At 41.3% G+C, this 13787-nt stretch overlaps 1 protein-coding gene across 3 annotated transcripts in view; it reads right to left on the bottom strand.

Moving 5' to 3' along the window:
- Positions 1-2201: 2201 nt before the first annotated feature.
- atrx (ATRX chromatin remodeler) overlaps positions 2202-13787 on the bottom strand; it is a 46447-nt gene continuing 34861 nt past the window's right edge. For all 3 annotated transcript variants that reach the window (XM_061834644.1, XM_061834643.1, XM_061834645.1), the window contains exons 30-34: positions 10625-10774; positions 7678-7788; positions 6083-6178; positions 5799-5927; positions 2202-4396 (exon numbers count right to left, since the gene is read on the bottom strand). In XM_061834644.1, the coding sequence (XP_061690628.1) occupies positions 4175-4396; positions 5799-5927; positions 6083-6178; positions 7678-7788; positions 10625-10774 (708 nt within the window). In that variant the 3' untranslated portion in view covers positions 2202-4174. The remainder of the gene's footprint in view (positions 4397-5798; positions 5928-6082; positions 6179-7677; positions 7789-10624; positions 10775-13787) is intronic.

Raw genomic sequence — 13787 nt, 5'->3', positions numbered from 1 at the left:
TAATTTGAAATCGTGTTTTCATTGGTCGCTTAGATATGCAGTGTTTACATACACAACGGATGGGATGAGTGGAGATATTCACATCATATTAAAAAGTCCTTCATTCATTTCTCTTCCCTAAACACTATACATTGAGATATATATATATATATATATATATAATATATATATATATATATTAACTATTATCACTGCTGTCACATGAATACACCACAGTGGATCAATGTAAGCCGGTTTATCCTGAATGATAAATACTGACCAATTCCGTAAATTATATTATGTTGTTTTTTGAATATGTTTTACAACAAAAATAAAAACAATAAACACCCTGGAAATGGAAGTACGGAATTATTTTGTCATCAAAGGCTTGAAAATGCAAATGCTTACAGTAAATGTCAAAGTGGCAGTATCACAATCGGATTTTGGTGGTTTGAAATTGTACGACGTGAGCGAGGGAAGAGACACAATGCAAAGCAGCGACCCAAATTGTTTGTACCGTCGCTCAGGTCAACGAACAGGTAAGAGATTTTAGGATTATTTGCAGACTGGTAACATAAGACACTGCCTGCAGTCATCAAAAAGCAGGGAAAACTAAATAATAAAGAGCACACCATTCATGTTAAGGTTGGGATGAAATATATTGACACATACAGTACAGTATAGATTTTTATAAACATAAAGAACACTACAGAAAATGATCTTTTGTCTTTCTGTAGCGTTGCTCTGTTTTGGACATTGTCTCGAGATTCTGGGCAGTTATTTTGAAATCCTTGTAAAATTTACAACACTACTACACCAGCTCCACAAATAGGTAAGGAATCTCAATCAAGCTGTGTTTGTCTTTCTTCTTCTTTCAAAAGATTCATGGCCCACGCCGCAAATGAGAAACGATGGTGCCTTCCTGTCTGAAAGACGACGAGAATGTAGCTTCAAAAGAGTTTGCAGAAGACGTTGTTTCCCAGAAAAAGAAAATATTGACTGCCAGGCCAATTTGCCCACATAAAGCCTTCAGCAAAAGTGAAGTGCGCAGGCCCGGCTGGCTCGACAGTACACTCTCAGTTGGCCTCATCCAACCGTACTAAATCAGATTCCTCATGCAACTGGATCCAAACTCCTAATTGGCTTTACACATCAGTGTGGATTTGGGCTCTTGGGGTCCCCCCCCCTCTGACCCCCCAGGGACTCAACTATGGTGTCGTCTACGCACAATAGACAAACAGCTGCTGCGGTGGGGATGTGCTGCAAAACCCGCAGTGCCGCTTGCTAATCTGGGGGACGGGATCAACATTTCAACATCTGCAATAGTTGTAATGCTCCTCCACTGGCAGATATCTGTGAGCAGCGAGAGCAAGATACCCCCCCACCCCAACAGACATGCACACTCCTGCGCTGGGGGATGGGGGGGGGGAGGGCTGAAAAATAAGACGTGAAGGGAAAAACCCTGGCAGATGCAGAAATGAAAACAATACAGGTGGGGGGGATGAAAGAAAAAGAGGGTTGAGGACTGGTAGACGTATTTAAAAGACAACTATCCGGAAGCCGTGATTGAAAAATGAATCTGCTAAAAGGAGGAATTAATTTAGAAAATGAATGATAGAGAACACGGGCTCAACTAGTAACATTGTACTTCAGTGTCAAATTTAAACACTAGTAAATCTAATGCTAAAGGCGACACGGTGAACCAACTGGGCCTCACAGTTCTGAGGACTGGGATTTGAATCCGGCCCCACCTGTGTGGACTTTGCATGTTCTCCACGTGCCTGTGTGGGTTTTCTCCGTTCACTCTTGTTTCCTCCCACATCCCAAAAACATGCAATATTAATTGGACACTCTAAATTGCCCCTAGATGTGATTGTGAGTGCGGCTGTTTGTCTCCATGTGCCTTGCGATTGGCTCCAGCACTCCCCTGGCCAATCAACCTACCATGTGTGGTTTGGGACTGTGGGAGGAAACCGGAGTACCCATAGAAAAACCCAGGTAGGGACTGGGAGAACCCCGCTAACTCTACATGGGGAGGTTGGCCGGGATTTGAATCCCAGTCCTCAGAAAAGCGAGGCATATGTACGAACCAATAACTATCATTGTGCCGCCACATTTCTTTTACTCACCAAAATCCAAATATTTCCTTTTTATTTAGAACTTCAACTTTAAAAAAAAAAAATCTTTGTGTATTATTAAGACTCAAAGACAGGATTTGCTTCAGCCTTTTGGTCACTTTATTAAACGTTATATTAAATACTCAAGATAATAGCAGGTTAGCAAATTGTGGTGCATTTGCTTACGGAAGAACAATCTTCAGAGGGCAAAAACAGTCTACAAGTAAATGAAGTACACCTTGTGCAAACACAGGAGCCATCAAGAGACGACAGGCTTCTCTTGCGCCACAAAAACCCTCATTAACAGCGACGGTAGTTTGGAGCAGAAAATAAAAATAAAAAACTTTTTTTTTTTTTTTTTTAAATGTCCCCTTGCCCCCCACCCCCAAAAAGCCACCAGGTGCAACTGAGCTGTGACAAAGCTAGCCTGAACACACACACACACACACAACACACACACACACACACACACACACACACACACACACACACACTGGACCGTGGGCATACTGGTTGTGCTTTGTGAGTGCCTGTCACTCGCAATGGAGGACCAAGAGTGACAAAATGAAATAAGAAAACGTGTTCAATTTGTAATATATCTTGATTTCATTTTGGTCCTCCTATTCCCCTGTGCATCGTGAAATAATGTCATTCTCGCCCAGCGGACTCAAGTCAGAGGGCTCAGCTCGTGCTGATTCAGCTCCAACCCAAATTGCCTGATCCTCCACGAACGCCTGGGAATTAATCGCGGACGTTTCATAAGTCGATTTGAGGTAAATACTTGGGCCAGTATGTTTTGTGTGCTAGTTAACAACAGGCAGTTCAAACCTAGCGAAAAATACAGTACCAACGATATGGCTTGCAAAGTGGAGGGATGTTCTTCATTCATTTACCGTTCCCGCTCTTGACGGTCGTGTCAGGTGAGGCGTGGAGAGCGAAATTGCTCAAGGGTTTGGAGTTTCAAACACGACAATCAGAACACATGAAACGTACTGGCTCAAGTATTGACCATTAAAGCCGTGGTTTTTGCTGAGCTACATACAGTGACAAGGCTGGCATTGCACGCGTTAACTCACTGACGTGCTCACGCAGTAACACGCAATTTGATTGGAGCTGACACACCACTAGCCCCCCCCCGAGTTTGACGGGCAAGAATGACAAATGCAATTTTGCCATGACCAAATGGCAACAGTAGCGCCAAAATTCAAATCGATAAATATTGAAATAAAAACTTCATGACATTTATTCATTTAATGATGCATTTACCACACTTTGGCACTCACGGTCCTCCAAAGAGTCACCAACCCACTCACCGAGGGACCAATACGAGTGGAACATAAAACAATGAGGACACACAGTGCTATGCTAGACACCACGCTAACAGTGAGAATGACGATATACACACAAAATAATAATTAAAAAAAAAAAAAGGTCACGGGGACCAGCAGGCAGTTTTGAACAACACAAGCATTCCAATAATGGACCCGTGTTGATAGAAACAACTGACGTCCAATAGGAAGGCCATTATTGTTTTTTTTTCGTTTTTTTTTTTTTTTTTAATGGACATGCCATTTAATTTTATTCATTTCCCAAAAGAAGCCAGACTTGTCAGCAGCAAACGACTGATTGGTGGAGGAATCCACAGGCTGTCACCAACCACACTGGTCCCATTGGGGTTTTAAAAGCGTATAAAAAACAGTTTAAACATTGATGAAACCCTTTTTTAAGGGGGATACAATGCAACACTTTAAAGTATTGCAAGCTAAGACAGATTTGACTTTAAATACATGAAAAATGAAGATATAGAACTCGAATAACATTAAGGCGGTATATACACTTTGTATTTATGATGAGTTTTTCAAATAGACCCCTTTCAAACAGTCTTTTTTTTTTTTTTACATAAGGTTCTGCCAGCTCCTGGTCGGCGACGGAATTGCAACTCCAGTGGAGAGGAATTGAACTTCCACTTTCTTCTCGTTGTCTCATCTCCATCGGTCAAGACACAGAGAAAGAGATCGATATAGAAGACAGACCCTGGTTTGGACTGGGCCCACCCGGTACTAGAAAGCTGGTGTGACCTACAGGCCCTTGGAGGGCCCGGGATTCTTGCCCATGGCGGCGTGGGGGTTCATTCCGTGCAGCTGCTGGTAAATGCCCAGCAGCTCCATTTGGGTGAGCCTGTTACCGCCCAGCATGCCATTCTGCAGGGCCATATTTAGAAGGTTGGTCTGGTTGGCCAAGGCGAGTTGCTGCTCTTGGACCTTCCTGTTGTTCACCACCTTCTGTACGTACATCATCAGCTAACAAGAAAAGCAAAACACCAATCAGCAATCAGTCGATGCCTTGACCGACAATGTGGTCAACTTAGAATGAGAATGCACAAAACCATTTTAGCACACTCCATTTGGCTTTAAATGATTCATCAGTAAACTTACATCATGCAATTGTAATGAAGATGTATTTTACTTTACTCATCACATTTGTTGAACGTGGCGTAAGCGAAGTCGGATCAATTTCAAAGGAAAATAATGAAGCAATGTTATACAAACTCCTCTCAGCATGCCATGCGGCACTGCCGGCACTAAAGAGTGCCGCAAAGCATGCTGCGAGGAGGTAAATAGCATTGAAAGTGCGTGTTTTGTGTCAATTACTTTTGGAGTCACTTTTATTTGTTTTATTATTTGCTGGTTATGCTCATTTAGCACTAAGCTGGCTCTCTGCTGCGGTGTGATAATTTTTAGTTTCGATGTGACACCGTGAGTGTGTACAACATCGTCAGTAATGACCTGCCTCGACAGGTTGTGCGTGGGCCAATGGAAGCTTCTTCGTACAGATGTGAAATTTCATTTGTTCCTCGCAAGTGCCATCATTAGGTAGCTTAGATCCTCGCTAAAATACATGCTGGCAGTGTAACCAGTGTGTGTTAATACTGCATCTATTGTTTGGAGATTTTTGTTATTCACGGGCATTACCTTCCTTACACCCCTGCAAATAATGGGGGAATACTGTATATATTTAGATTGAGGCCCCGTAGCTCAGTGGTTAGAGCACTGGTTTGGTAAACCAGGGGTTGTAGGTTCGTATCCCACTGGGGCCTCCACTCCCTGAGAAGGGTTGCGTCAGGAAGGGCATCCGGCGTAAAAATTGTGCCAAACATATATGTGCGTTCATCTGTGATGACACGCTGTGGCGACCCCGAAAGGGACAAGCCGAAAGAAGACGACTGTATATATTTAGATTAAAAGTACTGGCCCGCTTCTCAAATTTTCATGTTTCCAAACTTAAATGTTTAAGATCATCAAACAAATGTTAATATCAGACAAACATAACTCAAGGGAACTGAAAACACAGTTTTTAAATGAATTCATTTAAGAAAAAAAAAGCAATGCGCCCCTAAATCTTACTAACTTGTTAATTCATTCTCAGCAGCAATTGAAATAAAGGAATAAACCCAAACTCCTCCAAACTAGTTTTCGCCCACAGTACAAGAATTGGCCCCCTCGGAGCTGAACAAATGGATATGTATTTTGAATTATACTTTGGGAGGAGTTGGGGGTGTGGGGGTCACCAAAATGCTGGCTACCTGTCATGTTGCTGTTGTTAAATGGTCATGATGCCAGGTTTCATAGCGCATAGATAAAACAGCATCAGCACAATGTTGTCCAAAATTTCAAAATGCACCACAGGAGGTCAAGATCTTACCGACTGCTGCATGGTGACGGTTTCTCTGTAAATAGCTTCCCTGCGTTTGGCCTCCAACTCCACAGTGGCCAGTCGGCCCAGAGCCAAAGATTGGACCTGGTTCTCAGTAAGAGCGGGATTCTCTTTCCACTGTGGAGGACGGAGTGGACAATTAACAGGTTAATGTAAAAAAAATAAAATAAAAAATAATCACCTGTATTGATTGATACAAAGCATTACAAGAAAAAGATAAAGGGTCGGGACGATCATAAATTCAAAGAAAATGTCCGTTCTACGGCACTCACAAGTATGGCAATGGTATCTTCCAGGGAGTCTCGTTGTAAATTCTTCAATGAATTTGTTGCCTCGATGACCTTCATTCGCCCTTGGTTGATAAGCTCCTGTCCGCAAACAAAAATGGAGAAAGTGTTGAAACAACGCCTTCATCCTCTTAGCATCACGAGCAGTCGGGTCCTCGGCTGCTCCCCCCTCGCTCAGCCAAAATGATGCAGTGGCGGGACCGCTTCAACTGTTGCATCGTTCGGATTGTGCAAATAACATGGATTGAAACGATTAATGTCATCAAGCGTTGTTTATAGCGACAAAACCACAGAGGATTATCGAGCTCTGAAGTTATTATGAGCTCATTTGGTTGTGAGAGCCCAGAAGATTTACTGTATCATCCACTCGCAGCACTTCCAGCAACAAGTCACTTAATTCACTGCACATTGTTGAAACGTAACCGCTGCGTGCCACAGAACAGGCAGGCGCTTTTTTTTTTTTTAACCTTCCAAACAATCAAAGACATTTGCAACAACAACATTTGTCCTATCAGCATACAACATCCTTGTGCACTTGTTATTAAAATGACAACATGGAATGTGTAACAGTACAAAAGTCACAGCATTAGTAATGTCGTGTATTTTGTTTTTTGTTCAAATCCATATCTTCACTGAAAATTGTTTTCTTGTTCACAACCCTCATTTTAATATACTTTCAACAACAGTTGAAGAAATATTTTCCTTGACTTTTGATTTCAAAACTAATGATGTATCAATATCACAAGTCGAATATATATTTATATGGTTTCCCTGCATGACTACAATATAGTCCATGACTAAAATGCTTTGGACACCCCTGGTGTAGAATCATTTCATTTTCTCCTCTGCCATGACGATTGCTTTAAAATATATAATTGACCATTGTTATGACCCCCCCTCACTCCCTGTCTCTCCCCACTCATGTTTTAGCAACTTAGTAATAACTAAAAATCCACCAATACACAGTGTTTCCATTGGTTATATGGAGTATTGCCTGGACTCAGTTTCACACAACTTGGTTTGGGAAACGCTGGTCTAGAGGCTCAACTGCAAGTAGGTCCAAAGGAATTTCAATCGAAACCATCAAATAATTTAACAGTTTTGATTAGACCTAGATTGTTACAGGGACTTTAAGAATCCTCACATGGGTGGAACTTTTATGTGCCTAAGCGTTCAATTGAAGGAGGTGTTTGGAAGGAGACATGAAACTTTTAAGAGCTATATTGTGCCTCACGTCATCAATGAGTGATCATATCGCTTAGGAACTTTTTTTTGTGTATGGCACCATGATTATAATAATTGAAGCCAGGCTAAATATTTTCACCCATCTACTCTCCTCGGTGATCTTCTCGCTACTTTACTCAGATGTGTCAGCGCGTATAAATATCTGTTGGCCCAGACATGAGGCATTACGACGTGACGGGCGGCGATCCGGGGGCTGAGCTGGTTTGCCGGCTGCATGGCTGTTGTCACAATTAGCGGCGGGAACTGAGGAATGTGGTGCGACATGCCGTGGGGGGAAAAAGGAGGAGGACGACGAGTGGGAGGCAGGAGAGGGGCATGTGGGGCTCATTACTTACCTCCAGCTGCTGGTTTGTCATGGTGGCCAAAGCCCCCAAGTTGTAGTGTGAGAATAACATAGAAGCGCCCATTTGAGGGTGTGCCTGGTAGTTCGTCCTCATGGTCAAACCCTGGGAGAGCAAAGACCGTGATTAACAAACATGTGACAGTTCAAAAGCAGAAAGATTATTTTATTTGCTTGCATATTAGGTAAGAAAACCTGACAGGGTGAAGTGTGTGTGTGTACAAAGCATACAGTCGTACCCCAGTAAAGAGCAACAGCATACTGATGTTTGTGTGTAATTGAAATTCTTCTGCAGGTACTTTTCCTGTGCCCTGTAATTTGGCCATCAGTGCGTGTGCATGCGTGTTTGTGCAATTGCGTGAGCTGAGTGTGTGTTGGAAGATGGATGAGAAAAGGATCTCTGGATGTGGCCAGAGAGAGGTGTGCACACAAACACAAACACTGGATGTATGAGCATCCTGTGGCAGCCAGGCTAACATTGGTGCCTATCTGGCCGCCATGTTGCGGAGGTCATCGTTCCCGTAGAAGGCAATGCATGGACACTGAAATTATGTTGGAACTTGCTTATTACTCAACTGATTTCCATGATGATTACTTCTTTGTCCAGACCAAAGGGTATGTTATCAATAAGCTACAATGTTGATGTTATGTTCCGCTGAGCCAACTAGTCTTTTATTTATGAGTTTAGACACACTCGTTCTTCATTCACTTGGACTGTATTCTTCTTCAGGTCGGCGGTTTTGCGAACTTTGGCACTGAAACTGGGAATTACACTTTTGATATTTAATTTAACTGTTTTTTTTATTTTTAGAAATTGGAATGTTAGTCATGCTTCTAATCAATTCTCAATTCCCAACCTTACCCATCTTTATAAGAACTGACCCAATCATCAACGGCTAGCCTCCACAATTGTAAACGTAACCGTTATAATAACTTTGCATTCCTACAAATACAGTATAACATTAGCTAGCTAGACAAATAGCTTAGCCTCCACCCCTAAAATGCACGCAGGTTGCCATAATATACAACTTAAGTACATGTATTTTGTGTTATTCAGGCCACCAGAGGCTACAAGCCGATATATTTTCACTGCTCAAACGTAGGAATGAGTAGGCATTTCTGGTATGTGAGTGACAGTTTATGGTGAGCCGGAATTGATTACATTTACCGGATGTGTCTCCCTAGTGTTCAAAAGCTGGCAGAGCTTTATTTTTCAAAAAGTTGAAGCCTCATTTTATCAACTTGTTGTAATCATTTAAATATGAAAGGGTTGTTAACTCTGTGGTGTCATATTTACAAGACTTTTATTTTCACTTTACAGGAAATTCAAACGAAATATTTTCACGATACTTCACAAAGATGTAGAAACAAGTGAAATATTGTCAGTGGACCTTCGCAGCATTGTTTCCCCTGCAAGTGGAAAACCTTGTGTTCTTCTGACAGGCAGACAAGCTCAGGGAAAAGCCGCTTACGGCACACAGGGGGTAGAAGACGGCGAGTGTGTTGGAAAAATAATCATTAGAGTGAATTAGAATCTAGGATTACATGAGGAGAACGGAGACCAACTCCCACTCGGTTGCACGATCAACCCTTCACACACACGCACGCATATTCCAAATAAACACACTAATTGCCCTTTGATTTGACCTACAAAAAGACAGGAGAGAAGGTAATAGGAGAGTAGGTGCAAGCACCAGCCACAGAAGGTAAATGTGAACATTAGACAAGCCTCTCGTGGATAGACGTGGGCCCTAAGAGTGGCTTGGCACATGTGGTAAAATTGTCATCTCGCACAAATGTTGGAATACATAGACCTTAAGTGTCCCTCAACATGGCATTAAATTCCACTAAATGCTACTCTTGTGTGTGTCACTAATTGCTGTGATGGGAAAAATGTAGAACATGTTAGACTCCCTTTAAAAGCACTCCAGTGGCTTGGATTAATTGCAGTTGATTCGAAATACATAGATCCTTGGGGGGGGGGGGGGGGGGAGACAAAAAGAATTGGGTACCAAGAATCGAGACCTGATCAAAACCGGGACTAACATGTCGGCTCTCCCGGAATCGTAAAAAACAAAAAAAACAAAACAAAAAAAAAAACACTTCTCAGTTTCGATGCCTACAGTCCAGTGACGACAAAGAACAAACTACCCAAAACAATGAAGGACCAAAAACCAACAAAAAAGAATGCACATTAAAATGGAGAAGTTGACAGAAACAAAAATATAGCTTAGTTTACCATAACAGAAAACGTCAGAAACCGGGCTAAAAGTTCACTAAAGGTCAAACTAGCAACTTTACATTACAATGAATTCAGAAAAACTCACGGAAACACCTCACAGTATCATAAACACTAACCTTGTCTGTCCTTGGTCTGTAAGTAAAGGAATCAGCAACTTACACAGCGTTCGGTTCCATCGATTAGTCTTATTTTTTTTTTTTCCATTTTAAATTCATTTTTACCGGTGTTGTGTGAACTTATTTTTCATTCCAAATTGTGGCATGCATGCTTGAAACAGCAATTCCAGTTAAAACTTGGCCATACAAACCTATATGACATATTAAACTACCTTTAAAATGCTATATTTAACCTTTAGCTGAAACAATAGGTAATAAATAATAACTAACTGGGTTGGTGCCGCACAGTTCATAGGCTTGATATCAATACTGGTCATAAGGAACAGCAAATCAAATGTTCATTTTAGTTTAGGCTGCAGCCTGCTAAGAAAATGACACTTCCTAATAAAACTTTACTTAAACCATGAATTTAACATTTTTTACCCAGCCAACTAAAAGAATCGTAATCAGGAATCCTTTGGAAATGGTATCGAAATGAACCTGAATTGCTGAAATTCAAACAATGCCCAACCCTAAAAAAATACATCAGCAAATTTAGCCTACTTTAGATATGAGTTTAATGATGCAGTACAAGCCAGACTTACCTTCTTCTCTGCTTCATATTCAGCCCAGGCTGCTTTGCGATCTTCCTCGCTCAAGGCTTCCTCCTCCTTGTGGTCCAACAGGGAGTCGTGCTCATGATAGCACACAATCTGGTCCTTATGGGTCTGAAGCAACTCAGCCAGGAAGAGGTCCTACAGCGGCCAGAGAGACACAAAAATGCAAAGTGTCAAAGGGAGGATTTTTTTTTTTAAGTCATCACTACAGTCAATACTCTGAGGGCCACAGTCAGTCTAGTGTTAAGACTGATGCGATTCTACTCTGGTCTTGGAGGCAACAATTGAGAGAGTCTTTCCTTGATTTATGCCACTCACTTGGTATGGCAAGTAAAATTGACAATGATCTTATTGGTTTGATCGGTATAGGCAAACAACTAGCCCTGCTGATCGGCTTTAATATTACAATTTGCCAAGAGATCAAGGATGCAATTGATAGGCTCCGCAAAAGTTTTTTACTCTGCGTTGCCATCATATCTAGCTGCTTTATATTTAGCCTTGTCGTGTGTTTTTTGATTAAGTATTGTAAATATCTGACAAACAATAAAGTTATAAAAAAAAAAAAAAATACAAGGAGACTTCGATGGTTAGGACATGTTCAGAGGTGAGAGAGTATATTGGTAGAAGGGTGCTGAGGATGGAGCTGCCAGGCAAAAGTGCGAGAGGAAGACCAAAGAGAAGGCAGATAGATGTGGTGAGGGAAGACATGAGGGCAGTTTGGGTTCGAGAGGAAGATGCACAAGGAAGGCTTAGATGGAAAAAAATGACACGCTGTGCCGACCCCTAATGGGACAAGGCGAAAAGAAAAGAAGAAAAAATAATACATCGGCAGTCTGGGAGGGACAACATAACGCCTGAATCAGACTATGAGACAAACTGGGTATTTCGCGATTGCACTGACTACTTCAATAAAATTGTGTATTCCCATACCACCACATCCCGTCTTTTATGATTATTGGGCTTTATCTTGTCAACTCAAATGTGACCGGAAGCATGCGTCACCATGGGAACAACAATAAATAAATCACGCGTGTATTGTTGGTCAAAAAAAAAAAAAAAAAAAAAAAGAACACAATGGGGAAAACTGGTGGTGGTCACCGGTGCTCGGAAGAAGACATTAATTTAAGAATTGCGTGATCTATCAGGTAGGCATGCATTTTTATTACGATACAGGCAACCAAACATTATCTAGTCTAGCAAGCCAGTCCTAGCATGAACGGTTGTATGTAAACATCCCCCATGTTAAGTGAAATCATGCTCTGTTTTGGTGTGTGATTACAGTAAGTTACCACCTATTATTTCTATGTAATGTTGGCTTGACGTGACTGAGTGAATACATGACCTGATAAGAGAATATTTTTTGAAGATATTCAGTATAGAGTACACAAGTATGAACAGTAACTACTTTTTGATCCAATCGTGATCATTTATCCTTTTTTTTTTTTTTTTTTTAAATTGCTGATCAGTCTCAAATATCCTGATCGGGTGAGGCCAACAGGCAAGTGGTTTTTTTTTTTTTTTTTTGCATTTTGCTTTTCCATAGATACAAACAAAAGCAACAACACTCTCCTGTCTCATGTTTTGCACAGGTAAACATTAGGTTCTTTGTTGGCAGAAGTTACGCCACTTCAGTTTCCATTATAACACTATTATTTAGTCAAATGCCCAACTAAAACTATGCCAGGAGTGCCAGACTCACAGAAAAATGGTTCAAATTACTCTGCTTTTTTTTGTTCTGGTTTATCTTTAGAATAAAGTAGAAGTTTGGAAAGTGGAGAGATCATACAACCTCTGCATCATCACAAGCCAGTTCACACAGGGGTTCAACTATGCTCCTCCTTCATTGTCCAGCTACCTCTGAACTCTTGACAATGAGCGTGAAGTTGCAAGGCAAATTAATCATAGATGTCACTGCTGCATACCAAGGAGGAATACAAAACAGAAACACGGTAGGATAAAAGGAGTCGGTGATTGCAAATCTGTACAGAATAAGAGAGAAAATAAACAGTGGTCCAGACACGGTGAAACTAGATCTCTTAAATTAGAGATGTAAGACAAGCAGACAAGCTTGTATACACAGAATTCACGTGTAAAACTGCTTAGGCCACCAACCTGGGCTGAGGAAGGCTTTGCCGGAGTGGACTATTATAGCTAGGGTGAACGATCAGCATTTTCCAAGATTTTTAAGGTCAATTGTCACCAGTGCTGGAGGTCAAATGACAATACAGATGCTCCTCCTTGACCAATGTGCACACGGGAATATAGTTGTATTCCCACATAGACCACTGGCTCCAGGGTGGTCCAGTCCATCTCCTTCAGCGAGCTGTTTGCAAATGTGACCCAGTACTAATGATTGCCAGTAACCTGAGCTGTCTTATTGGCATCCTGATGGACCCGCATAGTAAAGCCTATCAATTTCCTGCAGGAGAGCTGCAAAAGTGAGAGTCGCTGGGTGAGCAGATTGCTCGGGCAGAAATGATGTAAATGAACCCACTCACTTTGCATATGGGGGATATGAGTGGCTATTTCTACAGGATTAAGTCTTGAAAGAAATTCTGGCATTTCAAAATTTATGATTATAGGATGAAGTGACAGACTTACGATAAGATCACTATTTTAATCCTTTTAAGTAAAAAAATAAGAACTGAATAGGATTTTGGAAATATTGGTGGACAATAATGAAATCCATCCATGGATCCAACCATCTAACAAAATCTAAGCTTTGTTTGGATGCATTTAATGAAAAGGTATTTCATGCCGGTATTCAAATGATGTGAAGTGGTTTTGTAACAAAGCAGTCCTTACTTATCAAGAGATTAAAAATTTGGGAGTTGACAAAAGCGAGCCTCATTTGGACTGCACAAGGTGGCACAGGCATCCAAGCGTATTTTGCCAAGAGACTAAAAATGTCTGATGCAATTAAACACCTGTCACCATTAGTAGCTTTAGAAGTCATGAAGGCATGATTTCTGGCTGTCATCAGATGCTTTCTGAAGTTGAGAATGGGTACATGATGTCCTGAAAACTGTTATTTTCTTGGAATTACTTTTAACAAGCCACTAACGTGACATATATGTTTAGAATCATAACAAATACTTAACATGGGGTAGAGTACCATCCATCTTCTACCGGTTATCCGAGGTCATGTTGC

The sequence above is a fragment of the Syngnathoides biaculeatus genome, chromosome 11 (genome assembly GCF_019802595.1).
Source record: "Syngnathoides biaculeatus isolate LvHL_M chromosome 11, ASM1980259v1, whole genome shotgun sequence".
In the NCBI taxonomy this organism is placed as follows: domain Eukaryota; kingdom Metazoa; phylum Chordata; class Actinopteri; order Syngnathiformes; family Syngnathidae; genus Syngnathoides; species Syngnathoides biaculeatus.
The sequence above is the reverse complement of the archived record's forward strand: the minus strand, read 5'-3'. Positions and strand labels throughout refer to the sequence as shown.